Genomic DNA, 18,519 nt, shown 5'->3' with positions numbered 1-18,519 from the left:
GTATGTAGTCTTATACTTTCAAAACATAATCGCATGCGGGTCATCAAAATAAACCTCCATTTTGGACTTGGGAAAAAGAAAATTTGATTTAAACTGTTGTATGTAGCTAACAATACATAAAACTATTTAAATAAAATAGGAATAAGAATGCTCAATTAAAAAATGATTTATTTTCTAACAAAACTTCTTACAAGTCCTTCTTCAAAGTACCCATGAAAGCATGCTTTTCAGCTGGGGTTTGGAATCTACCCTTACCGAACTTAGAAGCAGTGTCAATCCACTTCAAGCTGACTTCTTCCAAAGCCTTTCTAGAAGTGTTGGTGTACAAAGACTTTCTCAAAGTAACAATTCTCTTTCTGTTACCTGGGATACAACCTTTAACCATGATGAAGTCGTTCTTAATTTCACCGTAGTGGACGAAACCACCCATTGGGGTAATAGTCTTCTTGGTTCTGTCGAAGCTGGTAGCACCGTTAGCTTCATCATCACCCTTACCGACTCTGTAAATCTTGTGGTTAATGGAGGTTCTGGAATGGTAACCTCTTTGACCAGCTCTGGCAACACTCCACATAACGTGGGCTGGATGCCAAGCACCAATACAAGCAACCTTTCTTAGACCTCTGTGAGTCTTTCTTGGCAATTTCTTAGTACCCCATCTGTGGGTAACACCTTCGAAACCGTGACCCTTGGTGACAGCAATAGCGTCAATCATTTCGTTTTGTTCAAAAACGCTGTCGACAGCAACAGTCTTTTCGAAATGTTCACGAGCCCAGTCAACCTTTTCAGAGATGGAACCACCGTTCAATTGGATTTCAGCCAAATGAGCCTTCTTTTGAGCCAATGGAGTCTTTCTGATTTGAGTGTGGACCAAAACTCTGACGACGGAAGCGTACTTCTTGATTCTAGCCAATTCTCTTTCAATACCAGCACCATCTTGAGCGTACTTGGCAGAGTATTTGGTGAAAGCCTTCTTCTTAGACTTGTACCAGTTCTTGTAGAATCTTCTCTTGACTTCGTCAGACAAATGTTCAGCCCAGACGGTGGTCAAAGATCTCAAACCTCTTGGGGTTTCGACGTAACCGACAACACCAACAACGACAACTGGTGGAGTGTCAACAACGGTGACAGCTTCGACAACTTCACGCTTGTGGAACTTAGAACCTGGTCTGTCCAAATCTCTGACAATGGTGGTCATACCAGCCTTGTAACCCAAGAAGGAAGTTAGAGCAACTGGCTTGGATCTGTCATCCTTTGGAAAAGCCTTAACTCTAGCTCTGATGGAGGCAGCTCTCTTTCTTGGCAAGAAACCTAAATGACCGTGACGTGGTGCTTCGTACTTTCTGTGAGACATGATTGATTGTTGTAGTAACTGTGTTGTTCTAGAGATGACAAAACCGAAATGAAATAATGAGTAAAGAAAGATGAGGATTGACAAAGACAACTAAATAAATCGTATTTTATATATCCAGGAAGCACGAAAGAGACAAATGAAAAATTTTTTTCATGGACGATGATCACTGAAAAAAAAAAAAAAAAAATGGAAAACAGTTGTGCGTCGCTTCTTGAAAAACGTACAAAACGATTACTATATTACTGTCCGGCCGGTTAACCTAAAAAAGAATATTGCCATTCATTCCAGTGTGCGTGAGTAGAGTTTAGTTTTTGCAACCAATGACTGCGAACAGGCAGCAAGTTTGCGAGTGCTTTCTTTCCCCCTATAAAGCTGTCTGAAATGCGTTAATCCCTCCACCTTTCCTCTTGCTGTTGCATTACCACTGAATTTAATAAATTGTTTGCATCATTTCTGTGTTGAGGACTTAACTTCCCGGCTTAGCAGCTGGTTTGTTCGCAATTATCGAGCAATTCTTGAACGTCTACTAAGGTTTGCACATTTCGTATACTTACTTTAGAATGATAACGTAAGTGGCTGATACGAGCGGCACTAACAGAATATACGATAAACTTCATTCACAAAAAAAAGCAGCAAGTGAAAAAGTGCTATTCTTGTTTGCCTTTGCCTACCTGTACGTAATGGCAGCAGACACGGCATCGATAAAATAGAAAAAGCCGGAAAAATACCAACATCCGTATCAAAGTATGTAGTGTCATTCACGTTTTCTGGGCGTTCTGGTGCATGCTCCCCGCATAAGATTACTTCTAGTTTTTCCGTCCTCCGGATTTTCTCTCGGGCTCCGATTTGCTGTCTCGGTCTAGTGTGCAGAGTTTAGAAAAGAGGGTAGAAAGTGTTTCTTTTTAAGGGGGATAGAGGCATAGTGAGAAATTGTCGGAAAAATATATTGATTTTCAGAACCTCAGAAGAACCTGAAGCAAAAGCTATCCCGCAGGAAAGGCCTCATGTTATGCAGGCGATAGGTGGAAGAATAGATTTTTGTCACAGATGTTATATATTATAAGAGGGAACATTTTCATATTAGCACTCTTTTGGCCAGTCTGAACAGGTCGAAAATCTCCAAGACTCTAACATATACTACCTTGTTAGTGAAAATGACTAGTTTAGATGACAGTGTGCTGACAAAAAAAAATATAGCACTATTAGACAACGCCACCAACTATATTCGCCCCGCCATAGATTATTTTCATTTCAAATTTAACTATGATAGCTTGGACGTGTCCACTACCTGGCGCTTGTTGCTGAAAATGCGCAAGCATAAATTATTAAGGTTACCCAGTTGCTCTTCTGAAAATGAGTTTGACTATAGCATATATATGGCTAGGTTGTATCATTGTATATGGAGGAGGTGGTCCATAAAGCACTTCAATTTAGATGAATACAAAATTGATCCACTAAGCATAAACTGGAATAAAGAAATAGACGTTACTGTTCTTTACGGACCTGATCTGGTTGGAATACATGAAAGAGAGCAACCTACTCCAACGGACTTTCCTATGGGGAATATAAAGGAACAAGGGAAGCAATTATTGGATGTAAGAAAGGAGGGAAGTGCTTCTTCATTGCTGAAAAAAGGCAGCGTATTTTACTCAAAAGGTAAATGGCTCTCTCAGCGTTCAATATCATTCGATGACACTGTTCGTAGGCGAGATATTGACAAACGTGGGAGATTTCGTGAATCATGTGTTCTAATAAATGATGTAGAACAATTCCAAAACTATTCCATTGTCTGGGACGAGAGTAGACATCGCTACCGTCGGCAGGCACTTCCAGACACGTACGATTACGAGCATCTCTATCCCAATGGCGACGAAACTCCTCGGAACACGCCTCACGACAATATAATAATTCATCAAAACTTGCATAGCATTACGGAAGGCTCTTATATCTATATAAAGTGATTTTCTGGTCATATAATAATCTACATTCGTTGTTAAATAGAGTTTGCAATTTAATATTCACATTAAGGATATTCTCTAATATCAAGCTACAAAAAAGGAAAACCCCTGCTTTTTATAAATGGAAATCAGTGGTGGAAAAAGAATTGCCTTGCTAAGAGTATTGTTGTCCAATTATTCAAACTTCGTTTTGAAAAACTTATGATCCATAGCCTCCTTTGCTGTTAATCTTTCTTGATGGTCATACCTTAATAAATTGTCGATTAAATCAACCACTTCAGGAACAGCTAATTTGGTCTCGGAGGTTATAAAGTGTGTCCACGATTTTTTTGTAAAGTCTCTCATAATGTTGTCGTATTCAGATGGTAAGTGCAACCCGTACTTACCCAAATAGCCTAACAGTTCCTTGGTTCCTAGTACTGTGGCAATCTTTACCAGTTGATCTGGATTAGACGACCCTTTGAAAAAAGGTTCTTTTTTGAAGACAATAGCTGCTAGCATGCATCCTACTGACCATAAGTCTAGGGAGTAGTCATATTGGTTCAAGTTTACTAAAAGTTCTGGTCCCTTGTGGTAACGCGAAGCGACACGAACGTTGTAATCTACACCTGGATGGTAGAACTCCGCCAGGCCCCAATCGATCAGCCTTAGTTTACGTTCCGTAGGATCAATCATGACATTCTGAGGCTTTACGTCTCTGTGCATTATGCCCATGGAGTGACAGTAGTCTAACGCAATCAATAATTGCGTGAAATAATACTGGATGTCAGGAAGTTTGAATGTAGGATATAAAGTTCTGAAATCAACATTTTTGATTTCCTCAAAGATCAAAGCAGGTATTTTGGAGTCAGCGTCTTGTACTATATCATAAAGGCCAACAACATTGGGGCCGCCTGTTAGATTGGTCAGAATTTTCAACTCTCTATAAATTTTTTTCATTTTAACTGGTTTTAAAACTTTAATAACACACTTCTGGTTGTTTACAATACATCTACCGCTGAACACTTCGGAATATTTCCCTCTTCCAATTTTGTTGATAATTTCGTAATTGGAAATCTTTCCCCAATCGATGGTCACCCCTTGTTCGTAGTCCCAGTATTCTTGTGGTCTCTCCTCGCAGGCATTCTTGTACACCCTAGCTACAGAGTAGACTCTATTAGATTTCTGGTTCAATGTTGACGGAGGTAATGGCATTCTGTTTCTTCTATTCTTTTAGGTTTATTGTTCCTTCTATTTCCCTGAGACCTTACAACTCTATGATGTTTTTTTAATTACTTTTTATTTTTTAGCAATCATACAAACTCCAACAAATGTGTGTGCCCGTTGTTTCCCAATTCAGGTTAAAAAGGTTGACGATGCTTTATTCTTCTTTTTATAACTTCCACCTAGATAAGATCGTTGGAAATTTTTCGATCGTCTGTTTGCTTTGCCAGGTTCGGGCGAAAAGCGGGCTACGCAAGGAAATTTTTTTCTTTGAGGCCTGATAAAGGCCTGTTGGCAGGTAACTAAGAAATGATAGACTGCCTTGAAAGGGGACAGCATTCACCAATTCGCCTGACTTTTGATGTCACGGAAATTATGCACACTAAATTTTACTCTTAGCGGAAAGCAGGGAAGTTTGGTCATTAGGGATATCCAACTTTGGAGCAATCGACCTACAGCAAGTAAATCAACTTCAGAGTTGAGGGGACAATTCATTCAGTATGTAGATCTCGCAAAACTGCCTTTGTGGGTCCGCTCCACAAATATGAATACATATAGATGTTATAGTACCAGTGCAACCGCACAGGCTTACTTCAAATCAAAACTAAGGAACGCGAATCGTGGCATTGTCATTGAATTGTTTGACAAGGTCGATCAGCGATCGCAGGAGCCAGCATACTTGATTATATTTCGAGAGAACACAGAGTTAAACTGCTTTCAAGTGGATCTAACAATGAAGCATGAGTTTGATGGCCAGGTCACCAAATTGAAGCAAGATATTGGAAAGACAAGGGCCTCCGTATCAAAGGAAGGTAGTATTGATATAATAATACAACAATCTCAACAAAGGAAGATCGGAACGAAAACGGAAGTGTATCGCAACGTGCATATTAATGACAAACGGCTTCAATTCAATGAAACTTTGTCCAAGCTAATTTTGGGTGGCCTCCGACTTCGAGGTATTTCTAATTCTATTACAGACTATCAAAAGTTATACAAGATAACGTTTGATGCAGCTGAATTTACGCACAGGGATGAATTAAAACGCATTTCGATGGGATCTGGTGAAGAGGTTTCGTTTGAATCATTGCAGGAAACTGTGGAAACTCTTCTGAAGCTCTTTACCAAATCATGATCAACGGGGATTTTCAGTATATAAGATCAAAATGAAAAACAAAGATAATAAAGAAAGGGTGGCAACTCTTTACTGCAATAATCGGTAGAAAACTTCGTGTGATCAACCATATATATTATACAGCGCTTCAGATGACTTCGGATAAACACCTTTTTGTGCTGATTCACGGGCTATGGGGTAACTATACTCATATGGAATCTATGAGGACAATTTTATCCACTACATTAAAAAAGGAAGATGTTAACGATGATATGATATATTTTTTACCAAAGCAGAATGCCATGTTTAAGACGTTTGATGGTATCGAAATCATTGGGTACAGGACATTGATTGAAGTTTGTGAATTTATCCGAGATTATAAAGACGGGAAAATCACCAAACTAAGCGTAATGGGATATTCGCAAGGCGGATTAGTGGCCCGATTTATGATCGGTAAGATGTTGACCGAATTTAAAGAACTGTTCGAGGATATTGAACCACAATTATTCATTACAATGGCAACGCCTCATTTGGGGGTAGAGTTTTACAATCCTACGGGCATAGCATATAAAAGTGCGTTATATAGTGCGCTGAGGACCTTGGGATCTACTATTTTAGGTAAAAGCGGGAGAGAAATGTTTATCGCAAATTCTAGTAACAATATATTGGTGAAATTGAGCCAGGGTGAGTACCTTGAAGCACTCTCGCTATTTAAATGGAGGATAGCGTTTGCGAATGTCAAAAATGACCGTACGGTAGCCTTCTATACGGCGTTTATTACGGATTGCGACCCATTTATAGATTTTGACAACAAATTGAAATATACATTCGAAGAAAAGATTCCGGGATCTGGCTATAAAGGAATATTGCCTAAGATTGTCGACCTAAACGCTTTAAACGTTAACAGCCATGCTCCTACTAAACCGACCAAGACTTATAAAAAGTGGGGACGCACTATTCTTATTATACTAGTTGCAACATTCTTAATTCTCCCAATAGCCCTGGTTATGAATGGCCTGGGAACCGCTTATAGTTATATTGTTACTTGCAAGTACCGCAAAATGCTCTCTAATGGCATTCTTCACAATGAGGTCAGAGGAAAATTAGGATTGACGGAGCAACTGAAAGGCTATGTTACAGATGCATACGGGTCCATCATAAATTCGGCTTTAGATATGGATGCGAACTATGAAGCAAGTAATAGTAATCTTGTAAACGAAGAAGAGCTTCCTTGGAAGGAATTTATCCAAAAATACACAACTATAAATGATGGTGTTTGGAAATCTAAATTTAAAAAACTGCCTTTTGATGAAAACCGAAAGGTTATTTTGAGAAATCTAAACAAATTGAAATGGATTAGAGTTCCAATATACATAAAGGCTGTAAATGCGCATGGCGTGATTGTGGCACGTAGAGGAATGGACGAGAATACAGCTGCTACTGGGATTGCTTGTATCGAATTTACGGCCCAATTACTAGCATACTTGATGCACAAGAGTAATTGAGCACTTGATTTACACGAAATAGTATATATTTTTGAATGAACACTCTCATGTGATTAAAATGTATTACTACCACTAATGCTTGAAGGGAATTGATAGACTCGTTTTATAGTGGGGGAAAAAGAAAAGAAGAGGATGGTACCCGAATAGTTACTGACAAAAATAAAGAACTCCTCATAGGGGGCTCGAACCCCTGACATTTCGGTATCCTTGCTTAAGCAAATGCGCTTAAAAGCCGAACGCTCTACCAACTGAGCTAACAAGGATGAGTTCTTCGGAGCGTCCTAAATAAAGATTTCTATAGATAGTGGGTATTTAACTTAGGTTATTTAAAGTAATTAACTACCGAAAAGGATACATTGCTAAACTATTTGATAAATGTTGAGGTATAATTTTTATAAAGGAAATAATTTTGGATAGAGTATGTTGGAATAGGAATCAAGTATTATTTATCGACTAGCATTCATATTATTAATATAGTATCATATGCGGCGTAAAAAGATAACCCTAAAGATGAGAAACAGTCATCAGATTTAATGGGAGCTGGATTGCAAGGATATATAATGTAATAATATAATGACTATTATCATAAAGAACAGAAGAAGAATATCAATATTATTAGAAAGAGATATGGATACTCTTTTGGTGGATTTCAATTCTCGAGGGGAACTTTCATATATTTTGTGTATCTAATATTATAGCCTTTAGCAACGGTAGAAGCCCAATAATAATCATTCATTACCTCATGGTAGAGCCTATGATTTGGTTACTTCTAGGGAAGCGTACACAAATCAAATTCGTCACACGTTTCCAATTTGCAAACCTCATATGATAAGGTTTCCAGCAACGCCAACTTTCAACGGATAATACACCTGTTTTATCAGCTGCTCCAGAGAATCATCATCATCGTATCTGCTCAATTACTGTCGTCACAGAATGGACCGTACTTATAGCGATATAATCACTCCGAATCAAGCCAAGCCATCTAGTTGGTCATTTTTAGGACGCCCGACTATAATGTCGTCGATGTATTTTCAATCAGATACTCAACCAACAATTTTATAGTATATATCACCATTGAGAAGCCCTTCACGTAGTTGAAACAGTATACTAACCCAACAATCTCGTATGTTTTTTGATACACCAATCACGTCTCGCAATTTTTCACCGCCACACATTCTGTGGGGGAAGAATACTTCTACTTGGACTAAATTCTACATCAAGTTTTGAAAAATTCCAACCCACAGGCAACATTCATTCTAATGAACAGGGTGAATTCTGCGACCACTATCGTACGAAGAGCATTCATATTTGTACAAAACATTTCAAACGTTTGTTCCGTTTCATTTGTTGCCAATTTGGTTCAAGAAAACTTTAGAAATCAATTGCAGCAATTTTCAAACTGTTCTCTATAAAGCATGAAGAATATTGAACCTTGAATATAATGGAAGAATATCTGCAGATTTATTTGAAGCAGTGAACACTCTGACCTACAGATTAAAGGAAGACGATATAAAGGTAATGACAGACTAACTTGGCAGTTTATCTAAAAAACTTTTCGGAGAATTCAGTTGCTTACGCCAGTAATACTGTGGTAGAAGAAATATTACTTGGTATTCAAGCCATCTACGAGGAAGGAAAATTTATAAAAAACACGAGTACAATAACACGAAGGGAATAAATAAAAATGTCATATGTTCATAACAAGTGCACAGATCGCCCTGCTGATTATGTTACGGATAACAAGATAGAATATCCTTTGGAGCTCGACAATTCTACATAGTATTATATTTTTCTCTTCTTCTTTTCTTTGTTCATTTCCATTGTCATATTTACGTATTTGCTGATGATTGTTGGCATTCCATAATATAGATAACATTATGATAATAATTTCGTCTAACAATCTGTATCATCTTATCAAACCATACATAGCAATATACTACTGATTTAAAACCAGCTAATACAAGATATTTGATCTCTATTTCAAACAAAGGATTTTAAATGTTCTTCAATATGGTCTTCTTTTTTCATTTATTTTTTTTGATTAATATTTTGTTGAAAAGTAAAAGTTTTGAGACATGCAACTTGTATTTCTCAGAAGTGAATAAAAATAAATATATGAGATTTAAGATAGAAAAAACAAATCATCTTTAAAAACTTTCTTTCCTAGTATAGCCACTTTTTATAGTTACAATTGTAAAGAACTGCCTATAAACAATAAGTCTGTCTGCCATATCTACGTTATTATTTAATTTCACTAAATAACCGCCCAGAAAATCGTACAGTGTGATTTTCTTTCGTCATCTAATATTTCCCAATGAGGTAAAAGGTAAATAAGCTTGAGAATCTTTAAGAGGAAACAAATACAAAAATATTATTAAAGTCGAATACCTGGTTTTTTCACAGAACAATAGCAAAGATACGAACAAACGGCTATTACCGAGAATAATTATTTTAAGGACTAATTAGAGCATTTTAATAGGCTATTTTTAATCATCAGATATAGCATTCTGGCATTAGAATTCAAAGGTTTCATTTTGGATTCACTACTTTTGATGTTGAAATGGAGACAGCAACTTCTTCCCCTTTGCCCATTAAATCGAGGAGAAACAGCGAAAATTCTGGGTCTACTACAGTTATACCGCATATGAACCCTTCTTTAGCAACACCGTTGACTGTGTCGACCATGGTAAATCAATCAAATTCTAAAGAGTTTATGAAGTTGACCCCAGTTCGTATTAGAGATTTTGGTTCTCCTTTGAAAAACGTGTCCACTAATTACCATTTTTTAGACTCAGAAAATGGTAAAGGTAACACAATGGATAATATGTATAGAGAAAATTTCATTCTTATTTCAAAGGATCTAGAGAAATTACTGGAGAATCTCAATGTCATATATCAAAATATTGGGTATTCTAATACGGAAATTATCACCAAGGAGAAAATCATATTCACCACTATATCTAATTCCATAAAACAATTTTTTGAGCAAGCTGACGAAGAATTGAAAAGACTGTCCGCAGAGAACGGAATTGAACAGGATATTCTAAATAACATTCTAGAGAGAATAAATGACCCAAGTGGCATAAAGACTATTCCTGACTTATACATTAGAAATGCTATTCTACTGCAAGAAAGTAAAACTGTGCCACAGTCACCGAAAAAGCCACTTTCCTTACTAAGCAAAAAAGCAGCATTAGATACAGCAAAAAAATTTGTCCTAGGAAGTTTTTTACCCAGGCTCCGCGACTATTTAAAATCCTTAATCACTCTAAAACACCTCATACAATCTGTAAAAGAAAACCTTCCTGGATTGACAGAAGCAGATAACGAGGCTATCGCCGAGTTTCCAGAATTAAGCACATTAACCGCATATTTGTTACAAATAGAAAATGGTAAAGGCGATATTGGTTTGTCCATGAAATTTATTATAGATAATAGAAAAGATATTTTAAAGGGATCGGCATTTAAAACTATTAACGAAGAATCTGTGAAACACATGAATGAAGTCATAAAAATTTACGAGGAAGAATACGAGAGGAGGTTTAAAAGCGTACTCACAAAAAAGGTTAGTATTTCATCAATATGTGAACAACTTGGAACTCCCCTAGCAACGTTAATCGGTGAAGATTTTGAACAAGATCTAAGATCATATGGAGAAGAGGAAAACTCCACATCAGAAATACCAAATTTCCACCCGGTAGACAGAGAAAGAATGTCTAAAATTGATATTACATTGGAAAAACTGCAAGCTATCCATAAGGAAAGAGCAGACAAAAAGAGGCTCCTGATGGAACAATGCCAAAAACTTTGGACAAGGCTAAAAATTTCTCAAGAATACATAAAGACTTTTATGCGTAACAATTCAAGTTTATCAACCGAGTCCTTAGGTAGAATCTCTAAAGAAGTTATGCGACTTGAAGCAATGAAAAAAAAACTAATAAAAAAACTTATATCAGATTCCTGGGACAAAATTCAGGAATTGTGGCGTACGTTACAGTATTCAGAAGAAAGTCGGTCTAAATTCATCATTGTATTTGAAGAACTAAGGAACAGTGCAACAACTTTACAGGAAGATGAGCTTCTTCTAGAAACTTGCGAAAATGAGCTAAAAAGACTAGAAGAAAAACTGACCCTTTATAAGCCAATTTTAAAATTAATATCAGATTTTGAATCTTTACAAGAAGATCAAGAATTTTTGGAAAGAAGTTCAAAAGACTCTTCACGGCTTTTGTCTAGAAATTCTCATAAGATATTACTAACTGAAGAAAAAATGAGGAAAAGGATAACAAGACACTTTCCTCGAGTCATCAATGATTTAAGAATTAAATTAGAAGAGGCCGATGGTCTATTTGATCAACCTTTTTTGTTCAAAGGTAAGCCACTTTCAGAAGCAATTGACATTCAGCAACAGGAAATCGAAGCAAAATATCCAAGATGTAGAGTTAGAATGCAGAGATCTAAAAAGGGAAAATGTGGTGCGAACAAAGAGAATAAAGTCATAAAAAACACTTTCAAGGCCACAGAAAGTTCCATCAGGGTACCGATTGGTTTGAATTTAAATGATGCCAACATTACTTATAAAACGCCTTCAAAGAAAACAATACAAGGCTTAACAAAGAATGATCTATCCCAAGAGAACTCGCTTGCTCGTCATATGCAAGGAACAACGAAGTTATCTAGTCCGAACAGAAGAGCAACAAGATTACTAGCACCCACAGTAATATCTAGGAATTCCAAAGGGAATATAGAGAGACCTACCTTAAACAGAAACAGATCATCCGATCTTTCATCATCGCCTAGGATAAATCATACGCATGGCGAACATGCAGTAAAACCACGCCAATTGTTTCCTATCCCGCTGAACAAAGTCGACACTAAGGGTAGTCATATCCCTCAATTAACTAAAGAAAAGGCTTTAGAACTTCTTAAAAGGTCGACTGGCACCACGGGTAAGGAGAATGTACGAAGCCCGGAACGCAAAAGCTCATTAGAAGATTACGCACAAAAATTGAGCAGTCCTTATAAAGAACCTGAGCACAGCATATATAAACTTTCCATGTCGCCAGAAGGTAAATTTCAATTAAACATTCAACAAAAAGATATTGAAAGCGGATTTGATGATACCAGTATGATGGAAGATGAAAATGATAAGGATTTTATTACATGGAAAAATGAGCAAGTTTCGAAATTGAATGGATTCTCCTTTACAGATATTTGAATTTCTTAAAAGCGCATTCATTTAACCCTCTGATCTCTTATTTATTTTTTTTGTGGTTTTTTTTTTCACATCACTTTCTAGCCTTCGCTACATTGTCTCTTTCTTTCCTTCTTTTATTCTATCATTCTCCCTTTCCTTTTTCCATTGCACCGTGACTCTGGATTAATATGGACATAATAAAATTTGTAATATTCAATATAATCATGTAAGCATTCCAAGTAAATACGCAGGTTGGCTAGTCTAAATCGAAAATGTAACATTACTACCATACTATATATCTACATATTGTAATTGTGTAGGTATATACTAATCATTTACCAATGTTTAGGTTCCATGCCTTCTGGTGGTGAAGTTTTAACCGTTCCCTTAGATACGTCTTCCCAGTCTGTACTCAATGCAGTACCATTACTTTCTATAAAGGATTTCATCATAGCCCTTTTGGTATCTGGATCCGCTCCAGCGTAAAGCTTTTGAAAGAAACTATCAGCCGATCCCGCTTCTTCATCAGCTTCTTCATCAATGTCAAGTTTAGACCAATCTATTTTTTTTTTAGAGGACGATGGATAAGACAATCTCTCTTTTGATGCCGTTTCTGCTGATAATAAGCGGGTTGCAGAATCAGAATTTTTACCCTCATCTGATAACCTTGAGGATTCCGTTAAAATATCTTCTTCCAACTTCTTCCATTGCGTGCTATCAATTTTGCTCAAGGTAATTTCCAGCTTTTTTGGGAAAATTTTTAATGACACTGCTTTTGGATCCACCTCATGCGAAAGCTTAGCGTTGTATTGAAATTCAGATCCAGATTTCGGTACTTGGTACGATATCGATAAAGTTCTTCTATCGTTTGGAGAAATATATATATTGACTTGTTCCTTAGACTCAGGAAGATTAACAGTAAATAATGATATAGTGACAGAGGTGCTGGATTGATACCAATCGATTTTAAATTTAGGGGATTCTTGAGGAGCGGTTTCAATTTTGAGAGGTGAAATGGGACTATGAGAAGAATTATTATCTCCTCTGTTTTCAATACTTTCCACTGGTTTAATTGTATGCTTATTAGTTGAATCCTTCTGCTTTTTATTTTTTTTATTCAATTTTGTCTCCAGACGATCTTCCCATAAAGGCAAAGTGTCATCAACGTAACCAAGATTCTTGGCTTTTTTAAAATAAGATTGGGCCAGTTCATAATCTTTGATATTGAAGAAATGAACAAAATAACGAAAGTTAACAAGACCAATCTTCGATCTATCGCCCCTACCCTCAGCTGTCATTAGAGCCTTGTCAAGAAGTTCCTTTGCGTTTTCCATAGTTGCATCGCTGTGCCAATCAGAAAACCCAAAGTATAGCTTTTCAAGACATGCTGCCTTAAAAATGAGAGCCGTTAAATTTGTGGGTGAGCCTTTGAGAATTTCATCATAAAGATGGAGGGCCTTCAGTGGTTCCTTCTCATCATACAAAGCTTTGTAGGCAGTTTTTAAATCTTTTTCAACAGGCATTTCTTTTTCGTTTCCTTAAAACAACTACCTCTTTAACCTTAAAAGACTTCTGCCATTACTTTGTCATAGTGCTTTCGTTCAATTATTAGCGTTCAAAGATATATCGCATATGATCAACTCATCTTGAGACCTTACACCCTAAAGTGCTTATATTGGCTTCGTTTATAGTGATCAAAGTCATCAATATAGTGCTCGTCAGTGTAAGACTGAGAAGATCATTCTTAAAAGAATTAGCAGATGATGCATAAGCACTATGGCGGTATTATCTACTATCATTTCTCTTGTATCTGTGCTGAGCCTGGTTCTATTGAAGAAGAATTCAAAATTTGAATGTCTCAATAGAAAAACCCGGACATTCCATAATGCAAGATCAAAATTTTTCGATGAGCTTTGTTTTGCATTGGCAAATTTTTACCTGCTAAGAAGAAGTCTACATGGAGAAACAGCACCATTATCTCAAGTATGTTCTTAACATAGAGGTCGTTCAGTCAGCGCTAGATAAATCTCATCGGCGATCATAGTTCAGTATTTTTCTAAAGTTTCTTTAAAGGAGCATAATATGACCGAAAACCAAACCGCACATGTAAGGGCGTTGATATTGGATGCCACCCCATTAATTACGCAGTCCTACACACATTACCAGAATTATGCACAGTCTTTTTATACTACTCCCACAGTTTTTCAAGAAATTAAGGATGCTCAAGCAAGGAAAAACCTTGAAATTTGGCAGAGCCTCGGAACTTTGAAATTAGTACATCCAAGTGAAAACTCGATAGCCAAAGTAAGTACGTTCGCCAAATTGACCGGTGACTACTCCGTACTGAGTGCCAATGATTTGCATATTCTTGCTTTGACATACGAGTTAGAAATTAAACTAAATAATGGCGATTGGAGACTGAGGAAAAAACCAGGTGATGCATTAGATGCGTCCAAGGCTGACGTTGGTACGGACGGCAAACAGAAGCTCACAGAAGATAATAAAAAGGAGGAGGACTCTGAAAGTGTTCCAAAAAAAAAGAACAAGAGAAGAGGTGGAAAAAAGCAAAAGGCAAAAAGAGAAGCAAGAGAAGCAAGAGAAGCTGAAAATGCAAACCTTGAGCTAGAGAGTAAAGCTGAGGAACATGTTGAGGAGGCTGGATCCAAAGAGCAGATATGTAATGATGAAAATATAAAGGAATCTTCCGATTTAAATGAAGTATTCGAGGATGCTGATGATGATGGTGATTGGATTACCCCCGAGAACTTAACAGAAGCAATTATTAAGGATAGTGGTGAAGATACCACTGGTTCATTGGGTGTAGAAGCGTCCGAAGAGGATCGCCATGTCGCATTGAATCGACCAGAGAATCAGGTGGCATTGGCGACTGGCGATTTTGCCGTCCAAAATGTAGCGTTGCAGATGAATCTAAATCTAATGAATTTCATGTCAGGTCTGAAAATCAAGCGAATCCGTAATTATATGCTAAGATGCCACGCCTGTTTCAAAATATTTCCTCTACCAAAAGACGGCAAGCCAAAGCACTTCTGTGCCTCATGCGGTGGACAGGGTACCTTATTAAGATGCGCAGTTTCCGTTGACTCACGCACGGGGAACGTTACACCGCACTTGAAGTCGAACTTCCAATGGAACAATAGAGGAAACAGATATTCTGTAGCCAGCCCCTTATCTAAGAACTCCCAAAAAAGGTACGGCAAAAAGGGACACGTACATTCTAAACCACAGGAAAATGTGATTCTCAGAGAAGATCAAAAGGAGTACGAAAAGGTGATAAAGCAAGAAGAATGGACAAGAAGACACAACGAGAAGATTCTAAACAATTGGATTGGTGGCGGTTCTGCGGATAACTATATTTCTCCATTTGCAATTACTGGGTTGAAGCAGCATAACGTCCGCATTGGTAAGGGAAGGTACGTCAACAGTTCCAAAAGGAGAAGTTAGTGTTTTTCATAAATATCTGTGTAGTGTGTACTAGTTGGCAGCTGCCCTTTTTCTTTTTCTTTTTTTTTTTTTTTTTTTTTTTTTTTTCACGTGGTTTTTCTATGACGTTTTCCAAAACAAGCGTGTCATGTGAGCTTTTTTGCCCTTTAACTTTCTGGTTGGAGAGTCCAAAAGACCGAAAAGGTAAGAAAACGTTTTATTGCTCAGTATGCCCTCCCCTTATGAGATGAATGGTGTTACAGCACTTTGAAGAGGGCTCGTTTTGAGGACTTTTTGATCAGGATTAATACTAGATTGCCAAAAAAAGGATAGCCTTTTATAAGATTACTTTAGTTCAAAGAAGAGACCAGAAAGAGGAATACTGGCCATAATTATAGTGCAGAGACGCAATGACAAACAAATCTAGCCTGAAGAACAATAGGAAAGGGGTTGCTTCGAATACTCTCTCTGGAGCTGAGCAGGCCAATATAGGTTCATCGGCAATGCCTGACACAAATTCTACGGGACCATTTTCTTCCGTTTCTAGTCTGGACACTCCTGTAGTAAGGAAATCAACTAGTCCCACTGGTTCACAAACTAAGTCAATCATGAATGCTAGCGGAACTTCTGGGGCAGTTGTAAGTAATACACCAGAGCCAGGGTTAAAAAGGATACCAACTGTTACATTCAGCGATCCAAAGTTGGGTAGTCTCAGGTCGGATGTGGAGCAAACTCCACCTAACCAGGTGGCCAGACAGTCCAGCGAAAAGAAAGCAACGTCTGTACACATCGCAGCGGAGGGTGCAAATCAAGGAAGAAACTTGAAAGACATAAATACAAAAGTACCAAAAGATGGCGAGGCTTCTGCTTCTTCTTTTTCGACTCCAACCTCTATTCTCTCCAATGCTGATATGGGGAATAACATATCCAGCCTGCTGGCTAAAAAGCTAAGTTTCACCGGTGGAACAGATTCTATTTTAAACTCTGACAATAGTTCCGATAGCCCCAGAAAGGAGCACCCACATTTCTACGTGGAAGATCCTTTACACACCCCATCAGTTAGATCAAGGTCTAACAGTACTAGTCCTCGCCCCTCTGTGGTAGTGAATACATTTAACCCCATCAACATTGAACGAGAGGGCTCCATATCAAAGACTGGAGAGCCCACATTGTTGGAGTCTGTCTTGGAAGAAGCAATGTCTCCCAATGCAGTCTCAAATCCCTTGAAGAGAGAAAATATTATGACCAATATGGATCCAAGGCTTCCCCAAGATGACGGCAAGCTACACGTTCTTTTTGGGGCAACAGGTTCTTTGTCTGTTTTCAAACTCAAGCACATGATCAGAAAATTAGAAGAAATTTACGGAAGGGACAAAATATGCATACAAGTTATACTAACTAACTCAGCAACCAAATTTTTTGCAATGAAGTATATGAGGAAAAATAAGAAACAACACAATAGTATCGATACTTCTTTCAACAGCACCAATTCTAATGCTGGCAATATAACTGGTAACAAGAAAAAAGTAGCCTCTCTTGAAAAATTTAGCATTCAGAAGACGTCTTCAAACTCAGCGGCTTCTCAGACAAATAATAAACAGGAGGAAGAAAAACAAATGGCCTCTACTACTGGATTTCCTTCGACACTTGGTGGTAGTCGTACGTACAGCAACTCTTCAAACGTTGTATCGCAACATCCTCAAATTGAACTGCCAGCACATATACAATTTTGGACAGACCAAGACGAGTGGGATGTATGGCGACAACGAACTGATCCTGTATTACACATAGAACTACGTCGTTGGGCAGATATACTAGTTGTCGCACCATTAACCGCAAACACGTTGGCCAAGATTGCCCTTGGTTTATGTGACAACCTTTTGACAAGTGTAATAAGGGCATGGAATCCAACGTTTCCCATATTCCTAGCGCCTTCAATGGGTAGCGGTACGTTCAATTCCATAATGACTAAAAAACATTTTCGAATTATTCAAGAAGAGATGCCTTGGGTAACTGTATTTAAACCCTCAGAAAAAGTCATGGGCATAAACGGTGACATCGGGTTAAGTGGGATGATGGATGCAAATGAGATTGTTGGCAAGATAGTCGTCAAACTAGGTGGTTATCCCGATGTTTCTGCGGGAAAGGAAGAAGAAGAGGATGAAGATAACGATGAGGAGGATGATAATAAGAAGAACGATACTGGTGGTAAAGATGAAGATAATGACGACGACGACGATGACGATGATGATGATGACGATGATGACGACGACGACGACGACGACGACGACGACGACGACGACGATGATGATGATGACGACGATGATGACGACGATGATGACGACGACGACGACGACGATGAAGATGACGAAGACGAAGATGAAGACGATGAAGGAAAAAAGAAAGAAGATAAAGGAGGGCTACAGCGATCTTAAATAGGACTAATTTCATTATTGTAAAACTTTTGAACTATATATATCTTTACATAGAATAAATTTGCATTAATCACTGATAACCAGAAGAGAAGGCTAAAAATAGGCAAGTAGGACACTTAACTCATTTTCCAAAGGGAGTTTTATGTCTCATAGTTAGCGCTTACGATGCTGCGGAGGTGCGTCGTCACTCTATCGGATGTTCATTCTGAGGGAAAGGGAGTGGTTCAAATCCGATTTAACCTTGCCAGCTTATCGCAAAGCGGGTGAGATCAAATGCTCCACAGCTCTGCGGTTCGTTTCACCTTTCTGTTTTCT

The 18,519-nt window shown here is 37.9% G+C and overlaps 9 protein-coding genes and 1 non-coding gene across 10 annotated transcripts, besides 1 other annotated feature; 6 read left to right on the top strand and 4 right to left on the bottom strand.

Annotated features, from left to right (window-relative positions):
• Positions 1–187: 187 nt before the first annotated feature.
• Positions 188–1,351, bottom strand: RPL3 (60S ribosomal protein uL3 RPL3; the record flags this gene model as incomplete). Its single annotated transcript, NM_001183482.1, has 1 exon — positions 188–1,351. One exon carries the CDS (start codon positions 1,349–1,351, stop codon positions 188–190), a length of 1,164 nt encoding a protein of 387 aa, NP_014706.1.
• A 1,154-nt stretch (positions 1,352–2,505) lies between these two features.
• Positions 2,506–3,312, top strand: YOR062C (uncharacterized protein; the record flags this gene model as incomplete). Its single annotated transcript, NM_001183481.1, has 1 exon — positions 2,506–3,312. One exon carries the CDS (start codon positions 2,506–2,508, stop codon positions 3,310–3,312), a length of 807 nt encoding a protein of 268 aa, NP_014705.1.
• A 171-nt stretch (positions 3,313–3,483) lies between these two features.
• On the bottom strand, positions 3,484–4,503 carry CKA2 (casein kinase 2 catalytic subunit CKA2; the record flags this gene model as incomplete). The annotated part of the gene is made up of 1 exon (NM_001183480.1): positions 3,484–4,503. The coding sequence occupies one exon, from the start codon at positions 4,501–4,503 to the stop codon at positions 3,484–3,486; it is 1,020 nt and encodes a 339-aa protein (NP_014704.1).
• A 370-nt stretch (positions 4,504–4,873) lies between these two features.
• SLD7 (Sld7p) lies at positions 4,874–5,647 on the top strand (the record flags this gene model as incomplete). The annotated part of the gene is made up of 1 exon (NM_001183479.1): positions 4,874–5,647. One exon carries the CDS (start codon positions 4,874–4,876, stop codon positions 5,645–5,647), a length of 774 nt encoding a protein of 257 aa, NP_014703.1.
• Positions 5,648–5,778: 131 nt separating this feature from the next.
• On the top strand, positions 5,779–7,131 carry LPL1 (putative hydrolase; the record flags this gene model as incomplete). The annotated part of the gene is made up of 1 exon (NM_001183478.1): positions 5,779–7,131. The coding sequence occupies one exon, from the start codon at positions 5,779–5,781 to the stop codon at positions 7,129–7,131; it is 1,353 nt and encodes a 450-aa protein (NP_014702.1).
• Positions 7,132–7,298: 167 nt separating this feature from the next.
• On the bottom strand, positions 7,299–7,394 carry YNCO0016W. The gene is made up of 2 exons: positions 7,358–7,394; positions 7,299–7,334 (listed from the first exon to the last, which is right to left on the bottom strand). It is a non-coding gene; the product is annotated as a tRNA-Lys (tRNA).
• Positions 7,395–7,553: 159 nt separating this feature from the next.
• Positions 7,554–7,862: a long terminal repeat (Ty1 LTR).
• Positions 7,863–9,691: 1,829 nt separating this feature from the next.
• Positions 9,692–12,349, top strand: ASE1 (Ase1p; the record flags this gene model as incomplete). Its single annotated transcript, NM_001183477.1, has 1 exon — positions 9,692–12,349. The coding sequence occupies one exon, from the start codon at positions 9,692–9,694 to the stop codon at positions 12,347–12,349; it is 2,658 nt and encodes an 885-aa protein (NP_116582.1).
• Positions 12,350–12,663: 314 nt separating this feature from the next.
• SGT1 (co-chaperone SGT1) lies at positions 12,664–13,851 on the bottom strand (the record flags this gene model as incomplete). Its single annotated transcript, NM_001183476.1, has 1 exon — positions 12,664–13,851. The coding sequence occupies one exon, from the start codon at positions 13,849–13,851 to the stop codon at positions 12,664–12,666; it is 1,188 nt and encodes a 395-aa protein (NP_014700.1).
• Positions 13,852–14,410: 559 nt separating this feature from the next.
• On the top strand, positions 14,411–15,790 carry NOB1 (rRNA-binding endoribonuclease; the record flags this gene model as incomplete). The annotated part of the gene is made up of 1 exon (NM_001183475.1): positions 14,411–15,790. One exon carries the CDS (start codon positions 14,411–14,413, stop codon positions 15,788–15,790), a length of 1,380 nt encoding a protein of 459 aa, NP_014699.1.
• A 389-nt stretch (positions 15,791–16,179) lies between these two features.
• Positions 16,180–18,204, top strand: VHS3 (phosphopantothenoylcysteine decarboxylase complex subunit VHS3; the record flags this gene model as incomplete). The annotated part of the gene is made up of 1 exon (NM_001183473.1): positions 16,180–18,204. The coding sequence occupies one exon, from the start codon at positions 16,180–16,182 to the stop codon at positions 18,202–18,204; it is 2,025 nt and encodes a 674-aa protein (NP_014697.1).
• Positions 18,205–18,519: the final 315 nt, after the last annotated feature.

This window comes from Saccharomyces cerevisiae, chromosome XV, assembly GCF_000146045.2.
Source record: "Saccharomyces cerevisiae S288C chromosome XV, complete sequence".
Lineage (NCBI taxonomy): Eukaryota > Fungi > Ascomycota > Saccharomycetes > Saccharomycetales > Saccharomycetaceae > Saccharomyces > Saccharomyces cerevisiae.
The sequence above is the reverse complement of the archived record's forward strand: the minus strand, read 5'-3'. Positions and strand labels throughout refer to the sequence as shown.